The sequence below is a fragment of the Ursus arctos genome, unplaced genomic scaffold (assembly GCF_023065955.2).
Source record: "Ursus arctos isolate Adak ecotype North America unplaced genomic scaffold, UrsArc2.0 scaffold_11, whole genome shotgun sequence".
Classification (NCBI taxonomy): Eukaryota; Metazoa; Chordata; class Mammalia; order Carnivora; family Ursidae; genus Ursus; species Ursus arctos.
The window spans coordinates 41,051,273-41,072,788 of record NW_026622775.1 but is presented as its reverse complement, the minus strand read 5'-3'; the positions used below and the strand labels follow the sequence as shown (position 1 = coordinate 41,072,788).

Below are 21,516 nucleotides of genomic sequence, written 5' to 3'. Positions count from 1 at the left end.
CGCGACCTGGGCCTTTTCCTTCTTCCCCTCCCCCCACGCACCTCGGATCCTCGGGGGCGGGGAGCAACTGCAGCTGTCACAGCCTCACACTGACCAACCGCCGAGGACACTCAGACCGGCGGCCTCTCAAACCGGCCTGCAGCACCAACACTGAGAGCAGCGGAGCCGGAAGTGAGGAGACCGGAAGTAGCGCTGTCCTTGGCCCTGGACGGCCTCTCTCTCCCTCAATCTGGCCCGGCCCAGCCACATCTCGATGGTGCCAGCGCACCTCCCCTGAGGCCTCCTCCGCCCCTCTCCTGGAGGCTGGCCCCGCCCCTCCCGCTGCGGCCCTAGCAACCACATCCGGGGCTCCGCAGGTGCTGTTGCCCGGGTAATTTTCTGCCTGTGGCCGGATCACAGAGGGGTGTGCGCCTGGGTCCCGATGCATCCGCCAGAGCCCGGAGCTTGCAGAAGGGCCCGCGGGCCTGGTCTTGAGTGGTCGGAGGTCTCCTGGAGCCCTCAGCATCCCTTCTTTCTCACTCATACACCCCAGCTTCACGCGTTAGGCGTCCCCACAGCAGACGGTGAGCCGGTGGCGGGAGGGTGGAGGTGGACGTAGCTCGCCGCCACGCATATCACAGGAGAGCCAAAGCTTTCTCGGCTGCCGGAGAGCACGTAGAAGGTTGTTTCAGTCCCGCGGGGAGTGGGAGGGTGGAGGGAATGCGGGGTTAAGGGAACAGACGGGATGCGGGCGCCTCGCCCTCGCTTCACCGGTGCCTGGAGCGCCCCACTCCGGCCACGTCACTCACGCCTACCCCCTTCAGGAAGACCAGACCCCCAAGCCTGGCATCCCTGAGTTCTTGGGACTTGCTGTCTTTGTAATCACTGTGCGCTGCTCGCTCGCCGACGGTGGACCCCTTATACTTTTTTTTCCTGCTCCGTTTCTTTATCCAGATGACTGAGTTCAGCTTTATTTGCTCGCCCCATTTCTTCTTAGGTAGCTCACTGACCTGTTGACAGAAACTGCTGAACAATTCTTTCTCTCTGAGCCCTTTGTAGTTTACTAGGTTGAGACCCCAACCTGTTCTGTGGCGACTCTCCCTACCCCTGGCACTGAATGGAGGGAATGTGTGGCTGCGCAGTGGTGCTAGACATATCTGAAGCTCATTTGCATACAGTACGTACGGTTGATCCATCCACATACATCTCGCATCAAGGTTCTGAACTGTTTTTCCTTTGAAAGCCTTGCATGCTCATTTTTACCGCCTTTTCACTTGTAGAAATTCGAAGGGTAACAGTGCATTCCGTGGGATTTACTCTTCTTTAGAGTGTACTTCTCACCTGCCTTTGTCATATTCGTTGATGAGACATTTTTAATGGCTAAGTGCGGAAGACAGACCTTTGCCTTTACAGATTCTAGGGAGTTTCAGCGTAGTGAATCATAGATCCCTGTGCAAATATCTTCCCCATATCCGTGAATAGTAAATACCCCTGAGGACACAAATGTTTCAAAAGTAAATAACATTATTTATGGCTGAGATCTCCAGGACACTTCCTCTGTTAAAAATAGTACTGAAGTCTCAAAACATGAATCTGTGTATAAAGGACCCTCATCTTAAGTGGCTCTATCCTTAACAAAAAGAGAAGAGCAAATGCATATGCCAGTTCGTTCAAACTGTAACTTCAGTTCCATAGCCTACTGTGGAATTTTCTGTTCAAAGCCATCTTGTTAGTCTTCTCAATTATAAGAAAAGGATCCCAGTCTAGAATCATTACTGCTCTTATTGTATAGGAACAGAATGGAACTTAGTAGCTAAGTGCCAGTATTCTTAGTTTCGGAGGGGTAATTAGGAAGAGGAGCATGGCAGTGCTCAGTGGTGCTTGAATGATCCGTACTTAACCGTTTGAGTTGGCTGGCACCTTAAGGATTCCTGCCAGGTGTCTCTTGAGTTTGGGGATGCTTAGCTTCATTAGAGTTAGTCTAACTATTAAATTGTTAGACTCAGAGGTGTTTCTTATTTGGAAAGGTGGACACTTGCTTTAATTATTTGTTCTTAGCTGGATAGTTTCCTCGGCAGCTGCTGCTGTTTTTGATAGAGATTCAGATGAATTTGGAACTGCTTGGAACTCATGCTCATTTCTGTTTGGTGAAGGTGCCGTTAATCATGTTAGGTACTCCAGTCCGGTGTGATTCTGGTACTGCATGGGATTAGTCCTCATACATAGTGCAAGGCCCCACACAGGATTAGTCTTCCCATGATTTCTGCAGCCCTGAGGGAAATTAGAATGTAGTTTGGCTCGAAGAAAACACTGGAAGCTACTTCAGCTGGTGATGGAAGACAGTGAAATTCTATGTAATTTATTTTGGAAAAAGGAAGCAGTAGCTGGTATTTTTTTGATTTGGGGGAAATTTTTGATGCTGACACAAATACCTTATTTTAAATCTAACCCTGCTTAGATGGAGACCGACCTTCCTTCCTCCTTCCTTCCTTCCCTCCTTCCTTCCTTCCTTCCTCTTTCTTTCTTTCTTTCTTTCTTTCTTTCTTTCTTTCTTTCTTTCTTTCTTTCTTTCTCTCTCTCTTTCTCTTTTTTTCTTTGCCCTAGAGTTTGGGGAATTCTGCCTGCTCATTCTCTTTAGGAAGAATAGAAGATTACTTCTTTTCTCTAAATTGGCATCTATGTTTGGAGAGGTAAGAAAAAAAAGGTAATAGTTGTCTGCTGTGTATGTTTATGACATGGGGATTATCTATTAATTTACCTTTCTACTGTTATTGGCTATTATTGAGCTTTTGAAAAATCTGGTGCCTTTTATTCACTTGGCTTGTGGGAACTCTGACAGCCTATATTTCATTTATTGACCACAAAGGAAGGGGGGGCAACAGGTTAAAGAATATTATTCCTTTCTGAACAAATTAAATGTGCACGCAACCTTTTTTCTTCACTTTAGATGTTGAATACGGTATGCTGCGTATAAATTTTATTTCCTCAAGAGAAAGAAAAAGGTGCTACCTTCAAATCTTTTCTAGGGGATTCTGGTAATGTCACAATAATTCTATCACTCTCCATCATCAGCTCCCTTTTCACGGAGACATATTTAGTTAATGATTACACAGTGTAATTCTCTGGAAACAAACATTTGTTAGAGGATACTGATAAATGGAACATTTAAAGAAGCCCGTGAAGCGTAGTCTGAGTGGAACATAAGAGTAGAAATTGTTTTAACTACAAAGAGAAAAAAACTGAAGTTTTTCATAATTCCACTATCTAGAATTAACATTCAACATTTTGTCGATGTCTTTTTTTCTATGCATATATATTTTTTCTACATTTATTTAAGAAATTGTTATTTAGAACCTACTGTTTGCTGGTCACTAAGCACTGTGGGAATAGCCATGAGCCTCTGCCCTCATGTAACTTTCAGTATATGTTGGTTTTGTTGGCATACAGTTTCGCATTTTGCTTTTTTCACTTAAAATATTATGGAATTTTCTTCATATCATTAAATATTCTCCTTCAGTGGCTCAGCAGTATTTTCGCATACATATTTCTTAATTTATTTCCTTAGTCCTTTTTACACATTTGGGTTCTTTCCTGTTTTGTCTGTAATTATAAAACAACACAATGTGAAGAATATTATTGTATGGTAAAATTCTAAGATAACTTCCAGTGATTCTCACTTTCCATAATTCCCTCTCATATGAACGTGGTAGGACATCGTTCTCATCATGTTATATTACATGCACAAGGGATTTTGCAAATGTAGTCAGTTGACTTTAAATTAATCAAAAGGGAGATAATCTGGATGGGCCTACACTGATACGGGAACCTTTTAAGAGCAGGGAGTTTTCTCCTGCTGGTTGCAGCAGAGAAGGCAGAGAGATGCGAAGCGTAAGAGAGATTTGACAGGAGGAAGGTTCTCTGTTGCTGAAATGAAAAGGGCCACAGTCAAGGACCTGAACCAGGAGCTGAGAGCAGTCTCTGCTGACGGCCAGCAAAAAACTCAGGGACCTCAGTCCCACAACCACAAGAAGTTGAATTCTCCTAATAAACTGCATGAACTTGCAAGCAGATTCTTCCCCAGAGCCTCCAGATAAGAGTCCCATTTGATTAACAGCTCGATTTCTGCCTTGTGAGATCCTAAGCAGAGGATCTGGTTGAGATCACCCAGACTTCTGGCCTGCAGAACTGTGAGATAATAAATGGGTATTGTTTTAAGCTACTAAATGCAGCAATAGATCATGAATACATGTGTAAGCTAGTTATTTTTATATTTATAATTATTCTTTGGGGTTAAAATCCTAGGTATGGACTTGCTGGGTAAAAGTTATGCACAGTTTTAAGGTTTTTGTATCATATTACTGATTTGTCCTTCATAAGCTTTGTACCAATTTATATACCTCCTCACAAACTATGTTATGACATTCTGGCAAATACTAGATACTGCCATTCCGATAGGCAAAAACAAAAAAAAACATACAAGTATCTCGTGTTTTGAAAGAAGATTTACATTTCTCTTGTTACTAGTAGAATTAACTGTTGTTTTCTTGGAGTTCACTTGGTAAGTCTTTTTTAGTGACTTGCCGATTCTTATTCTTTAGTTAGCTTTACCATTGACATAGAGAAAATAGTATCTTACATGTAGTACAGTATTTTTCTGTGGTAATATTTTCAAGAAGTAGAATGATTAATGATCTTAACTGACAGATGGGTATTTCTGAGAAATACTAGCTCCTGCCATTACCCTCTGCAAGAAATATTCCAGACATTATACTGTGGGAGAATGGAAAATGTTAGCTTCATTGATTAAGCAGTATCGGTGCCTTGTTCTTTCCTAGGGAAAAAGTCTGGCTTGTCTGGTTTGGCGTTAGGCATGTGGTTGTTTCAGGAATAAAGATGTATTTTATATTACCATGGAAAATTGTAGGTTTCACTACTGTTTTAGAAGGAAATATATACTTTAACTCTCAGAAAACAACTAATATCTTTCTAAATAAACATATCATTCTTTTCTCTTTTTTTTAAGATTTTATTTATTTGACAGAGAGAGATACAGCGAGAGAGGGAACACAAGCAGGCGGAGTGGGAGAGGGAGAAGCAGGCTCTCCGCTGAGCAGGGAGCCTGATGTGGGGCTTGATCCCAGGACTCTGGGATCAGGACCCGAGCCCCCGGGATCGGGACCCGAGCCGAAGGCAGACGCTTAATGACTGAGCCACCCAGGCGCCCCAACATATCATTATTTTCAATTTGATCAAGATAATCACTTATCTCTGTGTATATTATATTGCTTTATTTGGGAGGGAATATGGGAGGAAATCAAGTGACTTTTTCTGTAATCCTTGTTATTTGAGATAATAGGGTTTATTTCTGATAAATGATTAAGGCAGAAGTAAAAAAAAAGAAAGGAACAAAAGAAGAAGGGAAAGAACAGAAGACAGAAGGAAGAGAGAAGTTGGGAGAGTCCCTTTTTCTCTTAGCGAGTAGTTTTGCATGGTTTTCTCTTAAAAAATTGGTTCTTGCAATCTCAATTTCTGAAGGTTGGTATCTTCCTTTTTTTTTTTTTAAGATTTTATTTTTTTTATTTGAGAGAGAGAGAGAGTACAAGCAGGGGGAGCAGCAGAAGGAGAAGGAGAAGCAGGCTGTCCACTGAGCATAGAGCCTAGTGCCGGGCTTCATCCCAGGACCCTGGGGTCATGACCTGAGCCAAAGGCAGGCATTTTACTGACTGAGCCACCCAGATACCCCGGTATCTTCCTAATAAGAGCAAGATATTTAAAAATGTTTATTTTGAAGTAATTGTAGATTTATAGGAAATTACAGAAAAATGTGTAGAGAGGTCCATATATGAGCAAGTTTTTTGTTTTTTAGTTGAATGGTCAAATCGTATTAGGTCAGCCGACTTAATAGTGGGATATGGTTGCTATTTGTATTCACAGAATTCATAAAGGCCTATTCTTCTGTTCTTCTGTAGAGGCTCAATATTGTTTTTGTTTTGTTTTGTTTTTTGGGCTATTTTGGTAAGTTTTTTTTGTTTTTTGTTTTGTTTTTTGTTAGGTTCAGGTAGGCATAGAGTGTATAAACTATTATCAGAGGAGGCCACACCAATGTGATTCAAAGAAACTGTAACATGGTGAAAAGAATGGTAAACTTTACATTAGAAAGCCTAGATTCTGGACTGCACTCAAATGCATTATAACTATATGAGCTTAAAATTCAGTTTTATCTTCCTCCTGAGTTGTTTGGAATACGGGGAAGTAAAGGTGTCTGGAAACTAAAGCCCTGGGCTATCATAATTATTATTAAGACTTTTTTCTAGTAACAACAACAAAAAACTCCTTTACTGGTTGTAATTTCTAGGATAAAAATTACTTCTTGTAGACAACAAAGGCAGAGGAATGTTGACAAGAAGTCTTGTCCAAAAATTTTGTGCGACAAATGCATACGACATCTTGAAACCTGGGAGGACATCGTGCCCAAACTATTTCATACAGTAGTGACACCTGCTTGTCAAATTAGCTTGTTACTTTGGCCTGCAGTAGGCCCCAGGCCTGTAGATTCTGGTAGGGTAGGTGCCACCTGGGAAGGTAGGGGCCAGCCCATCTAGGTCTGTGTGACTGTTCTCACAGTACTGTTTGATATGAGAGGGTCTTTGCTTTCAATATATATTTCAGTGGGATTCTTGCTTCTGTTTTCAAGTAGGATTTTGAAAAATCTTTGAATTGTAAAGATTGACACAGCCAAAGGGGCATTAGAGAGAAGATAATGATGATGAGATCATCACCAAACATTCATTGAACACTCTGTAAGGTGCTAAATGCTGTGCTGAGTGCCTTACACTCGCTTGTTGAGTCTCCTTGAATGTGCGATAACCCTATGAGGCAGGGGCTGTAGTTACACCTATTTTACAAATAAGGAAGCTGAAGATTCAAATGGTTAAGTAAACTACCCAGGATCACATAAGTTTAAATGGCAGAATCACTTGTCAACTCAGGTGTGTCTGGCACCAAAGCCCATATCCTTACGCTATAATAAGCCCTTTATTTTACAGATAAGGAAGTGGAGGTCCTGAGACGTTAAAACCCCTGGTCACTTTTCTTCTTACTCTAGTCTAAGTCTTTTTCTGCGTTACATCCTCTTAACTATTTGCTTATTCCTATACATTTTGTCCATTATTTCTGGCCTCTGTACCTCTGGCTAATGTGTCAAGTTGATACAGAGTTACTAGTTTTGCAAGCATTTAGATAAAATAATATTTAGATTTATAACATTTGTAATGGAATCGCTTGATCTGATTTTTAGTGAAGCCTTTTCTACCAGACTGTCTCCCATGTGCTATTAAAAGTTGAACCTTGTGACTACTGTCTGACTGTGTTTTTCTTTTAGAGAAGTCAGAGGGGGCAGTTGTGACTTCATGTGAAAAATAGCCACCAAAGATCTATCCAGCATCATTTTTAGTTCTTTAATTTTGGTAAGCGCCCATTTTTAAAACAGATTAAATTTGCCTGAATTATTTCAGAAGTATATATTACAAAGCATTCAAAAGCAAGTGAGAATTCAAATGCACAGAGCAGAGCTAGAGGGCTTTTTACAGAGGCCCTTTAGGAGGTAAGCATTTCTCCTGGAAGCTTTGGTTATTACATTTGCAGAAACATGTTCCCATTCTTTTCATTATTATTAAAAGCATAACTAATTACATAAGTATTCTTTTTGATGTTCAATTGACACATCATTGCTAAAATAGCTTTCTTTTTTCTTTTCTTTTCTTCTTCTTTTTTTCCTGTTTTCAAGAGGCAGAAGATATACCATCAAATCCTAGAAGGATTCTACCACTTTCTTCTCCACCCTGAAAAGACTTGGAAATTAATGGGTAACATTTTGCATGAAAATTACTGAATGCTTTTCCTTCTTATCTCAGAGGCCCTCTGTGGAGAATTAATAGGAGGTTGAATGCGCGCATGGATAAAATGGATCATCTTAAAGGATTGAAGTTCCAAAAATATATCAGCAGGACTGGACAGGTTTGACATAATGAGATTTCTATTTTAGCTTGACTTCTGGAACACTGAATAAACTATAAACTGAGCCACACAGGTCCTGGGACGGAAGTTTCTCTTCTAAAATATTCTAGCAGCTTGTAACGTTTTTCTTGTTCAGAAACCTTTGAAAATATATTTACTATCAATTTTTAGAAATTTAAAGAAACAGCCAGCAGAAAGACAAGCAATCTCCACATAAGCAGTGGCGGAGATGGCAGAAGCTTCCGAGGATGCCTCAGCTCTGCCCGTAACCGTGAAGAAAAAGAAAAGTTTATCCATTGAAGAAAAGATCGACATCATAAATGCAGTAGAAAGTGGCAAGAAAAAGGCAGAAATTGCAGCTGAATATGGAATAAAGAAAAATTCGCTGTCTTCTATTATGAAGAATAAAGACAAGGTTCTAGAAGCCTTTGAATCTCTGAGATTTGATCCAAAGAGAAAAAGACTGAGAACTGCTTTTTACACCGATCTGGAAGAGGCATTAATGAGGTGGTATCGAATTGCTCAGTGTCTAAATGTACCAGTTAATGGTCCAATGTTGCGTCTAAAAGCTAATGATTTTGCCCAGAAACTGGGACATAATGATTTTAAGTGCAGTAATGGTTGGCTGGATCGCTTTAAATCCAGGTATGGTTTAGTATTCAGAGCTCAACCTGTAGAAGCTACGGGTGTATCAGTAGACCCTTCAACTGTCTGGCACCAAAATGTACTTCCTTATTATTTAAATGATTATCATCCTAAAAATGTTTTTAATATAAAAGAGACGGGGCTGCTTTATCGAATGTTACCTACAAATACATTTGCATTTAAAGGAGAAACATGCTCAATTGGAAAGTTATGCAAAGACAGAATAACTCTGGTGGTTGGGACGAATATGGATGGCTCAGAGAAACTTCCTTTGCTTATCATTGGAAAAAACAGAAATCCACATTGTTTCAAAGGTATAAAATCATTGCCTGTGTGTTATGAAGCTAACAGAATGGCATGGATGACCTCAGATGTATTTGAACAATGGATGCGGAAGCTTGATGAGAAATTTCAAGCCCAGCAACGAAGAGTGGTGATTTTTGTTGATTCTTTTCCTTCACATCCAGAGGTAAAGGACCTGAAGTCCATTGAGTTAGCGTTCTTTCCATCATGTTTATCTTCCAAATTTATAGCTATGAAACAAGGTGTTATTAAAAGCCTTAAAATCAAATATCGACATTGCCTTATCAAGAAATTTTTAAGCTCTGTTGAAGGCAGCAAAGAATTTACATTTTCCCTACTAGATGCAGTTGATACTTTGCACCTTTGTTGGAGGGCTGTAACCCCAGAGACTATCATTAAGAGCTATGAAGAGGCAGGATTCAAATCTCAAAAGGGAGAAAGTGACAAGACAAACGCAGAGACAGACACTGGTCTTGATTTGGTTGCCTATGCTCAGGCAGCTGGCGTGGAATTTCCTGAAGGTTTATCTATAGAAGAGTATGCTTCCCTCGATGATGATTTGGAGACCTGTGAAGCTGCACCAGAAGGTGATTCAGTATGCACCGAAGAACGTAAATCAGATGATACTGGATTTTATGCTTCCGACGAAGAGGATGATGGTGGATCTCTAGGAACTGAACTCCCTTTACCATCAAAAAATGAGGCAATAACTGCTTTAGATACTCTTAAAAATTTTCTTAGAAGTCAAGATATGAATGATGAGCTTCATAATTCTTTAGCAGACCTTGAAATTTTTATTAACTCATCATCTAAATAATTATTTGTAGTACAACATCTGAAGTGTAATAGCTTTTCCTGATGTGTTTTACTATATAAGGTATATAAAGGGAAAATACCACTTAAACATAAAAAAAAAACAAAACAAAAAACAACAAAACCCACTTTGGTTTAATTGCATATGTCTTTGACCTGAATAGCAGAGTTCCCTAGGTAGATTAAATAATGAGTAAGTAAATGAAAGATATGAATTTCAATTTAGCAAGGTTTTGGGGAGTAGAAAATGTATTTCAGAGGCCTTGTACTTGAAATATATGGTATAGATGTCAGAAATAAAACTCTCCAGCTATTTGATTCATACAGGTTGAATTGGTGATTGCTATTTTCTTTTTTTTAAGCGCAGATCACGTTCTAGAATATTTTATTTTATCTACCTCGTCTCAGAAATAAAATATCTATTACTTAGATATTTATTTTTATAAAGGCATATATTCTAGCCTCATATCAAGTATTAATTTTAAATTACTTAATTTTTCTTGTGACTAGCTTATCTTGTTGAGAAGAAATTATGGAAAAGTGCTGAAAATAAAATCTCACCCAATTATACACCAAAGTGATTAAAAATATGTGTCACTATTTTCCAGTTGTTTCTGTAGAAGGTCAAATGAAAGACTATGACCTTATCAGATGCTTTTTGTCATCCATAACCAGAAGATGATATGGATTCTTCCTAATATTTGTATGCATATATGTGTGTTTAATAGAAAAATCTATTACTGAAACATTTGTGAACTCTTATAATATTTATATTTTAATAAGATTACTCTTGAAAAGTATATATGAAGATATATATGCAGCTACTAGAAAAGAAAATGTTTTATGTGGTTCTTAGATAGTTTTCTAATTTTAACAGCTGAAACTTTTAATCTATCATATTATTTTCTTAGTTTTACTGAATTTTATTTTCAGGAAAAACTGAGTATCTTTTCAGCATATTTTGATATATTTAATCTTTTTTTTCTTTCAAATTCAATGGTTAACATATTGAATTAAATTTCTGTTTGAGGAAGTTTTGTCTACAGAATATTTTAAAATATTGTATGAAATGATTTACTCTCCATCCATAAAATAGTCTTTAAAAGTAGAAAAATATAACGTGTCAGACTTTTCTCTTGTCAGATTTTCAATGCCATACTTATTTAACATATTACATATAATTTAGGGTACCCTTTGAAAAGTATTTTGAAAAAGTGCAAAATGTTATACAGATTATTTTTATTATGAATTATTGTTAGTCTGCCAACAAAAGACACATTTGGAAGGAAATACTTACAGAAGGTATTCTGATTTTCCATTGTTGATTTATTCTACTTTTGAGATTTAGCAATACCAAGCCTTAAAAATATATTCAAATTAAGAAAATTTCTTGTAGAACAAAATATAGATTACTTAAATTAATTGAAAGCATTTTAATTAATGATTTGATTTAAAAGTTTAGCATGGTTGGAATTGTGGACCTAAATCATGGATCGGAATCTCTCTGAAGAGCCCGAGCTGCAACTAGAGCACCTGGCATACATTGAGCCTTCAATAATTCTTTTCTCTTTGTTTCTCTACTTCATACCATATTGATATCCAATATTTTTATGTAATCATTCCAGATATTCTATGACATAGGAATTATTGCTTCTACTTTTATAGATGAGGAAATTGAAACCTGAAAAAATAATTTGGTTAAAATCTCAGGCCCCAAACCAAAATGCAGTAGTTTCCTCTCATCTAGTCCTGTGTTCCTTTAACTATATACCACAATGCTTCTCTTCTATACTCCATACAAGAAAATGCTGGGTTTTTTTCCCCTTGAGTTTAGAGGCCCGAGAGTGAAATATTTCAGAGAATTTGCTGAATCTATATTGATAGCTCTGTTCCCAAGATCCCTCCTGAGAACACTGTTACTAATACAACTACTCAGACTTTCTGGCTTGGTAATTCTGTACCACTCTAACACAGCGCTTCCCGTGGAGTTCTAGAGAAAATATTTGAAACAACTTCAATATGCCCAAAGTGCTAAAAGTACCTACCGGTTTTTCTCCTATATGACGTGATTCATTTTTTATTTCTGAGGCATAATAAATCTAAAGGGGATAAAATTAGACAAGGCTCCTATAGAGCCTTTTCTATAAGAAAAAGATGCCTGCAGATTTAAATTTAAAGATAAACTTTTAAGTTGTTAATGTTGTATACTCTTCTGTGTAGTGTACAAGCTATATAAATTTAAACAATTTCAGAACAAAATTTTTTAAATGCACTTTTCCTAGACCAGACAATCACGGCATACCTCGCTCCTGGTTTATCTTCTCCACACGCAGCTACTACAAAGCTGGGACTAAATATCACTTGTCTTTTCAGAAAAGAACTTCACTTAACAATTCACCTGCTTTTCAGTGAAACGTGGCATTATTTTCATTGTTCTAGCTTTATAAATTTCTACTGTTGCAACAATGTTTTCTCCTCTGTCTACTTCATGAAACAACAAATCTTATATTGAGTTTGGGACATTGATTCACTTTACTAATGAAAGGTTTTGTTCAGGATAAAGTAGGACAATGAGTAAACCAAGACCTGAGGGTGTTATGTTGCCTGCCTGACTTCTCATTTGGACCTAATGTCAAATGTAAAACCTCCCATTAACAGTATACAGAGCAGAATAATTGGAAGGGGGAGAAGAATAGGGGAGGGAGAGTTGAAGGAGAGCTTCCCAAGCGAACACCTCGGACGTCAAGAGAAGCCCTGTTCAATCATTGGCTCAGTAGGGACTCAGCAGAGACTGGCAGAGAGAGATTTGTCCCTTAGGGGAGGTAGCACCCCATATCTGCCAACAGGTTCAGAGTCCAGTGGTGGGCTGGATCTTTGGGGGTACCTAGAGCTACCTAGCTAAGTACAGTGTGACATAAGGCAGCCAAGAAGATACACCAGTTGCTGAGAAGAATTCCTACCACCAGAGGAGAGAAAGGCCTAGGTTGGGGGACCATAGTTTGCACACAGTAAGTTCTCAGAAAAAAAATTCATTCAATAGAATAAATTAAATCTAGCTCTAGTTCTATGCTACCTTGCAAAAAAACATTTCATTTCTCTAAACCTCAGTTTGTACTACCCATAAAATGAGACTGACACTTCATTTGAATTTATTTTGAGGATGAAAGAAAATTTTGCATGCAAATGCATTTAGCAAACTCGAAAGTGTTCCCTGACTATAAAGAATGACTAGAAGGGCACCTCCGTCCTGCTCTTCCAGCTATCCCCAGGTATTAGCCTTATGGTCACTAAACATCAATGACAATTTTCTCATTGGCACTCTTCCATGAAATAAAATAGGGAAGTCAACATTTTTAGGAATATGCAATTTATCTGTAGAACTAAAACATTTCACTTTGAATGAAGGAATAAGGTACTTAGAAACCTCCATTTTTCCTTGTGCAAAGCTTCAGCAAAGTATTGCAGATAGTCACCTGCTCACCATATGCTCACATGACCTCTTTCTGCCATCGCAGGGAGTGGGGGAGGGGCGGATATCTCTGGCATCTCTTCTTATAAGAGCACTGATTCCATCATGAGGAGCCCATCTTCATGATCTCATCTAACCTTAATCACCTCCCCCAAACCCCATCTCCAAGCAGCATTACACTTAAGGCTTCCACATATGAATTTGGAGGGTGACAAACATTCAGTCCATAACAACTACCTACTACCAATAAAGATATTCACACATGGGGCGCCTGGGTGGGTCAGTCAGTTAAGCATCTGACTCTTGATTTTGGCTCAGGTCATGATCTCAGCATCATGAGATCCAGCCCCACATCCAGCTCTGCGAGCAGTGTGGATTCTGCTTAAGATTCTCTCCCTCTGCCCCTCTCCCTGCTCACGCTCTCATGTATGCGTGCGCTCTCTCTCTCTCAAAAAAAAAAAGTATTCACATATTAATCAGTTTGTGACTTGCTGTATCAGTTTCCAACTTGCTATAAACTAAAAGGGTATGTATATTTCAGAACTTGTTAATCAGCTATAGCTATTAGCAAGGTGCTCCAAGTTCATAAAACTTTAAGAAGACATGACATTTTTCATGGCCTTGAATAAATGGAAAGACTCAATATTGAAATATATGTTCATTTGTTCCAAGTTAATCCCGATAAAAATCCTAACGCAGGTTTGTTGAAAAGTTTGCAAAACAATTCAAAGTTTTGTCTGTAAGAATAAATACGCATCAGTATCTCAGAAAATTTTGAAAAATAAAAATCGGGAGTATTTGACATATACTACAATTTTAAACAATATGGTGTGGGCAAGAGAGTTAATAGGTCAATCAAAAGAATAATACGTGATGTCTAGAAAAAGAAAAAGAATATGCATATGATAAAAACGGTTTCAATAGTGGTGAAATAGATGGTTATTCAGTAACTGATATTAGGGCAAATGGCTAACAATATAGGATTTAAAAAAGTCAGACATCAAAATGAATCTTAGGATTAAACTCTACGGTCGAAGAGGACGACCTTCCCCGATAGAGGAGGACCGTTCTTCGGTCAAGGGTACACGAGTAGCTGCGCTCCCCTGCTAGGACCTCCAAACAAGCTCTCAAGGATTAAACTCTAAAAGAAATGAAGGAAGGCAAGAAAGAAAAAAGTGAAGAAAGGAAAGGGGGGAGGAAAGGAAGAAAGAATGAAAAAGAAGAACAGAAACTTGAAAATACTAGGAAAAATAGAGGTAAATGTAGATTTTAAATAGTATTTTAGTATTAGAAACATACTAAAAGAAAAATCTTTTAAAAGGTATGACCCTCAAGAATAGCTGAGTATAAAAATACTAATAAAGTATGGAAATATTGTTAACATCAGTCGGAATCAAATGCAAGCAAAAAAAAAAAGGGGATATCTTTTGGGGGAGGGGCCATCACATTAGACAAGATTATAAAGAATGATAATACCAAATGTAGGCAAAAGCATAGAGAAATGGGTGCACTGCTGTGGGAAATATAAATTGGTACATTTAGTTATTATAATTATAGTCAGTGTATATGAAATACCAATTACCGGACTTCGAAGTGTTTTGCCTGTGTTAGTTAATATTCAGAATAACTCCAACTACTATCATCCCCATTTTACTGCTAAGAAAATTAAGTATAGCCACAGCTAATAAATAACAGAACTAGGATTCAAACCCCAAAAATCTGACTTAAAAATATGTCATACATGATACAAATTTATCCTAACAAAATAAAAATATTCAGGATGTTTGTTGCCGTGTATACAGGCCCATCATCCCTTGTCCAAAATGCTGGGGACATATATGTTTCAGAGTTAAGAATTTATCAGATTTGAAAAAGATAATATATACAGATATTTCATATTATGTAACACCCCCGGGAGATACTAGGGCAGCACCCCGCAATCAAACATTAATAATTTTGCAGTGAAACATATTCCTATGAAGTCAGATATGTGAAGGTTATAAATAGCTTAATAGCTTCATAGTTTTTATTGCCAACTAAATTCATATCAGGTCAATTTTTATCAAATGGATTACAAAAAGGCTTTCAGAACAACTCTTCTTGTTTCAGAATGCTGATAAAAGATGTGGTCCTATAGTAGCTTAAAACGAAAACAAGACCGAAAACTATTTGAGGGGCGCCTGGGTGGCTCAGTCCATCAAACGACCAACTCTTGATATCAGCTCAGGTCATGATCTCAGGCTCGTGAGATAGAGCCCTGCATAGGGCTTGGCACTCAGTGGGGAGTCTGCTCGAGATTCTCTGTCTTCCTCTCCCTTTGCCCCTCCCCACCCCCATCTCTCTCAAATAAACAAATCAATCTTTAAAAAAAAAAGACTGAAAACTATGTGTTTTTTAGTAGAAAATTGGTTAAATATACGTGTAATATTGAGTGCAATGTCGAGGTCCAAACTTTTTAACTTCTTTTACTTGCACATACATGCAAATTTGCTTGCCTGAACTGGATAGTTTTCTACATTTGACTTGCAAATTCTGGAACTAAGATCTATTCCACTGATGGTCCTTGTTGAACATCTTACCATCCACGCCAGGCTAGAAATTTTTTTGCCAAGTGAAACAGGATCTATAGCATAGAACTGAATTGGTGAAAAACTAGATTTGCTGGTTTAGTGTACTATAGATTGCATATTCACCTCCGTGCATTAGCCCAATTTAAGTTCAAAGAAGTCAGCTTCCTTGTTCAGAGTACTCTTAGCCAATATGTCAGGGGAAAAAATTGAAAGGATAGGGCCCCACTTCACTCCACCTTTACTTATTTTTTCTTAGTCATCAAATCCAACAAAATCATGTTTTGTTGTTTTTTTTTAAGGTGGGGCTGTTGTATAAGCTCTTTATATATATCTACCCAACAGTGCCTATTAAAACAAACAGGCTATTGATAAATATTTGCTCAGTTGGACAACTACATGCAAAGTTGCTGATAGTCTTGTTTCCTGTATTTGTAATAGACTGGGTTTTTGTTTGTTTTGTTTTCCCCTAACTTCCTCTTTGTATGCCCCTGAACTCTCTTTGTTAATGCAAAGTCACTGCCTGTATTTTGGCTGCTACCACACCTTATTTTCTACGTTGCAAAATAGGTAACTCTGCATAGAGATAAGAACCACTTTCCTGTCACTACCTGCGGGGTGGAGGAACCATTCCTCCCAGAAGATCCAGAATGGTATCTCTTTACTCTTGCAAAGGTAATTGCCTCATTCGTACTCTCAAAATGTGAATATTTAAGAGAATTTCATATTGTTCATGTAATGAACAGTTAATTACCAAATTAAATTAAACCAACAAATTAGTTACCAAAAAAGGAAACAAAACAAAACAAATAATGACAAGACTCAGACTTACGCATTGCACCTACATTAATTTCTTAAATTGTTGTAAAGTCAGCCAACAATAAACTCGGGAAAAAAACCTCATGTATGCTATCACAAGAGAGTAATCATTAATTTGATATACTCTAATCTTAAATTTTTAATTAAAAAGTATAGTAAAGTATATATAATACAAATATCTATCTACCAATTTACATAAATACTACTATCATGTTTACTTCAGATTACCCTGTATATGATTTATTTTCTTAATTTATTCCCAAGTATTTTATAGTTTAATTGCTACCACAGAGTATTTTCCTTTTAATTTTCTGATTACTACTAGAAAAAGTGAATGATTTTGACTGGTTTATATATAGTTATATTACCAAAATTTCTTATTAATTAAAATCTGTTTTCTAGTCAGATCATTTCATTATCATTTATAAATAGAGAGTACTTAATTTCTTTCTTTCTTTATACTAATTAGTTTATTTTTCTTTTTCCTTCCTGAAGGCCATGAAATATTCCTTTGTATTTTCTTCTACTAGCTTACAAGTTTTGTTTTCATATTTAAATTTATTTTGTGTGTGGTAGAGGCAAGGATCTAATCTTTTTTTCCCTAAAGGGAAGCCCCCCCCCCCCCAACACACACACATATTGACTAGTTTACCTTTTTGTAATACCTTTCCTATTCGTAACAATTTCCTGCACGTGTACCAAGAGGTAATTCTGGGGAAAAGTTTAAATCTTATGATGTCTGGATAAATTCTAAGAAGAAATTAGAAATTAAACCAAAAGACAGTTACATTTCCCTGGAAAGATTAAGTTTGTTGTTTTTTTGCTACTGAATGGATATGGGAACTTGTGAGCTAGTAAAAGTTTTAGAGTTTTTTTTTGAAAGACAGTGTGGGCATGAATGCTCATGGGAACGGTGGGGGGGGGGGAGCGGCACAGCAGAGGGAGAGGGAGAGGGAGAGAGTACCAAGCAGGCCCGACGTCCGGTGAGGAACCCTACGGGGGACTTGATCTCATGACCCTGAGATCATGACCTGAGCTGAAATCAAGAGTCGGTCGCTCAACCCACTGAGCCACCCAGGCTCAGCTTATTTTTTATTTATTTTTATAAAGATTTTATTTATTTTAGAGAGACAGAAAGAGGGCACAAGTGGGGTGAGGAGCAGAGGGAGAGGGACAAGCAGATTCTGAACTGAGTGTAGAGCCCAACATGGCGCTCGATCCCATGACCCTGAGATCGTGACCCAAGCCAAAATCAAGTTGGATACTCAACTGACTGAGCCACAGTTGCCCCCACCAAGCTTATTTTTTTAAAAAAGATTTATTTTTGCATTCCTGAACTGTAGTGTGTACAGTTTAAGTCTACAAAAGGCTAACCTAACAACCTTTCACGTCATCTACTTCTACTTAGGCGGCAAAACTTCATTTTGAGACTTTTTCTTCCAAATCTGATCTTTGTCTGTCACACTCATTTATTCTATTAGAGAAATCATACAAAATCCCAGGAAATCCAGGTTAATTTTACCTAATTTATTTACTCCAGGAATTTTCCAAATAGAACTGATTCAATCCTAGTGACTTTAAAGATTGTAGTGAGGGAAAAATGACTATTTATCCCACAAGAACCTATCACACTCCTTAGACTAGGCACTGAGGATTTAATGGTGAGATTGAAAAAAAGTGCCTTATGGAATCGGTGGTCTCATGGGGGAGGCGGACACTGCTAAATAGTGACACAAACACATATAACATTGCAAATGCAATAAATACTCTGAAGCAGGAGTACCTGCTTCTCTAAAATCATATAACATGGGAATTTGACATAGTCTTAGGGTCAGGGAAGAAGTGTCAGGAGCTGAGACCAGAAATTTGAATGATAAGTGGGAGTTTACTAGGCAAAGGAGATGAAGAGAAGACCGTTCTGGGCAAAGGCTCTGAAAGGGAAAGAGCCTGAATGGGTTAAGGAATTGAAAGAAAGAATCTAGAGTGAAGAAAATTGTAGAGACCAGGCCTTGCAGGGACTGGCCTGGGTCAGGGCTGGGTAAGCATTCACCCTCCTATTTGTAGGAAAACACGTAGAAGGAAAAGAAGTCTTCCCATCTTGGTCTTCTAAAGCCTAGGCCAAAGCAAGGTAATGGGACTTGGAACATACTCAAATGTTAGCAAGAAAATGGAATTTGACGGAAGTGGAGTCTCTTCTCAAGAGAAAAAGTAGTTCTCGTCACAGTGTGGAGGAGAGACAAAGGCCTGAGAGCAGAGACATCAATGTGGCCCAACAATAATGAGGAAGGTGACAGGCAAGGTCACTGAGAGGGACGTCATTTGAAGGTCAAGAACTATGGGAGGTGAGTTGGCTATGCAGATGGTGCAGAACCCACTGGAGTGAGCACCAGCATGGGCAGTGCCCATTGCCTGGGCCTCCGGCTCATGTCAGCCGTCCTCCCTCCTCACACCTGCTCAGGGAAGTCTTCTTCTGACAGCAACAGCCAGGACTTTGCTTGGCGACCACCTTGCAGAAATGATGCCAGTCTCAGCCCCTCTAGAGATGGTGAAATAGTGACACCATTTCCTTTATGCTAATAATATAAATTACAACCTAGGAGGAAAGACTAAACATATGGAACAAATAGGTGAGGTTTTCCTATAAGACATACATCTTTACAAAAACAATAAAATGCATTTCAACAATCTCCTATAACATGCTTGATTCCCTTTCGGCTACTTCTCTATAAATACGGACGACAATGATGTGTAATAAGGCAGCACAGGAAGAATAATAGCCAGGGTTCTCCCAATTCTCTGTTTTGAGGTGTGATTTTTCATGGGATGGCGTGAGTTGGGTTGGGCCAAGGCTCTCAAATGGCTTCACTGGGAATTAACATCTTACTTAGAATAACACATCTTCAATGCTATTAAAAAAGAAATAAATAATCCACCTAAAAGCTATCTATTTTGGGGACTTGAAAACACCCAAGGAGAAAAAAGATATGACAAAAGGCAAAATAAATGTTTATTTTAAAAAATGATGCTCTAATAGATGATTCCCCCCTCTGTTTCCCCCCTTATCTAGTGTAGGAAGAAGATATGCTGTACTGTGTAACGGGGTACGGGAGTCAAGAAGGAAGAGTAAAGGCGCGCCTGCGTGGCTCAGATGGTTAAGCGTCTGCCTTCGGCTGAGGTCCTGAGCCCAGGGTGCTGGAATCAAGTCCCCCATCGGGCTCCCTGCTCAGTGCGGAGCCTGCTTCTCCTTCTGTCTGCTGCTCCCCCTGCTTGTTCTCTCTCTCTCTCTCTCTCTGTGTCAAATAAATAAATAGAATCTTAAAAAAAAAAAAGAAGAGTAAAAAGTATGTTTTAGCACAGATAAAGCACAGCAGGCAAGGTTCTTTCCTCTAATTTTTTATTTTGGGTATTTTCTTGATATTTTAATCCTATTCTTCAGCTATCCTTAGCATAAAAAATAGAAAAAATACTTTTAGAACTATTTGCTGTCCTCTCCAAATTCTGTTGTCGCTGGAGCGACCATATTGTCAGCAGGAGTATCGCTCCTACTTTACGATGAGTGCGTCAACCGGAGTAGGAGTCCTTAAAATCACTTCTGCTGAGAGCATACTTTTCTCACACTGCTCCACCTCCAACATATGCAATTAACAAGACACCAGACTTCTTAAAGACTAACTGTATTTCACACAATGCCCCTGGTTGAAGGATGGTTCTTTTGATTTTTATTTTCTGGAAGAATTTTTCCTACAAGTTCAGGCAAAAACAATTTTTTTAACTTTCAAAATAATGTGTGTGATAGACGCACTGTGCTGAGCAGTTTGAGACCTTTGAGTCTAGGAAAGGCACCGCTCCTAATTAACTGCCCAGAGAATGGTTTCACTCCGCGGGAATCTGTTAAGTACTTCCAGTGAGCTTCGTGGGACCTAGGGGCGATGACACTACATTTTTAATCAGGCAAGCTAAAATGCTAACACTTTTTGAAGACTTAGCATTCCCACTCCTACAGGGCTCCAGATGCTCAAAGCTCTCCCGAGCAAAGTTAAGTACTTCCAGTGAGCTTCGTGGGACCTAGGGGCGATGACACTACATTTTTAATCAGGCAAGCTAAAATGCTAACACTTTTTGAAGACTTAGCATTCCCACTCCTACAGGGCTCCAGATGCTCAAAGCTCTCCCAGCTTTGTCAAGCTGGATAGGCGCATGGGATCGGTACATACCTCAGCCTTTGAATAAATATCACCTGTGGACTTTTCTTTTTCATTTTGAGACTGTGAAAGGTAGAGGTTTTTAAAATTTGCTTTGAAATAGATGAGAAATGCATTGAGACTTGAGAGGTACTTGGGATAAAGGTAATTTGGAAGTGTTTTCATCCTTCCTGTTAAGCTCAGAGTAGCAGATAGGAAGAACACCCGTGTTTTGGGGGGAGGGTTAATTTATTTTTTAAAAGATTTTATTTATTTATTTGTCAGAGAGAGAGCGAGCGAACACAAGCAGGAAGAGTGGCAGGCAGGAGGAGAAGCACGCTCCCTGCAGAGCAGGAAGCCAGACTCAGGGCTTGATCCCAGGACCCTGAGATCATGACCTGAGCCGAAGGCAGACGCTTAACCGACTGAGCCACCCAGGCGTCCCCACCCATGTTTTTAGATCTTGTCTGATTAATAGCCCCCTTTGAGAATCCAAATAAAACTGGATTTTCTCCAGAAAAAAGGACATATATATAAAATTTGCCTAAAATGCCAGAAGATTCACTATTAAGAAAACCCTTGCTTCATCTTCCCACCATTTATAGTCTTTATCATTAAAAGCTATACAAAACTGTTTAAAAGGAAAAAAACTCAGTTTCTGAGGAGACTGAGCTCATATGCCACGTCTGACTCTTCTTTTTTAAACACTTCAATGTTTCCAATA

General features: G+C 38.6%; 2 protein-coding genes across 11 annotated transcripts in view; one reads left to right on the top strand and one right to left on the bottom strand.

The window, feature by feature from the left end:
* ARFIP1 (ADP ribosylation factor interacting protein 1) overlaps window positions 1-173 on the bottom strand; it is a 114,149-nt gene extending 113,976 nt beyond the window's left edge. For all 3 annotated transcript variants that reach the window (XM_048212179.2, XM_026499495.4, XM_026499493.4), the window contains exon 1: window positions 42-173. The gene's annotated coding sequence lies outside the window, so the exon portion shown is untranslated. The remainder of the gene's footprint in view (window positions 1-41) is intronic.
* TIGD4 (tigger transposable element derived 4) lies at window positions 130-14,744 on the top strand. Of its 8 annotated transcripts, XM_057310125.1 has the most exons (4): window positions 130-1,156; window positions 2,586-2,669; window positions 7,361-7,445; window positions 7,766-14,744. In XM_057310125.1, exon 4 carries the CDS (start codon window positions 8,225-8,227, stop codon window positions 9,758-9,760), a length of 1,536 nt encoding a protein of 511 aa, XP_057166108.1. In that variant the 5' UTR covers window positions 130-1,156; window positions 2,586-2,669; window positions 7,361-7,445; window positions 7,766-8,224; the 3' UTR covers window positions 9,761-14,744. The 8 variants fall into 8 exon arrangements, with proteins under 8 accessions (XP_057166108.1, XP_026355267.2, XP_057166109.1 ...); XM_026499482.4 differs by lacking the exon at window positions 2,586-2,669 and having other exon boundaries at window positions 130-563; XM_057310126.1 differs by lacking the exon at window positions 7,361-7,445.
* Window positions 14,745-21,516: the final 6,772 nt, after the last annotated feature.

What these genes read in the sequence shown, in the direction of transcription:
- TIGD4 (XM_044384370.3), top strand. Translation starts at nt 8,225, where the DNA reads ATGGCAGAAGCTTCCGAGGATGCCTCAGCTCTGCCCGTAACCGTGAAG.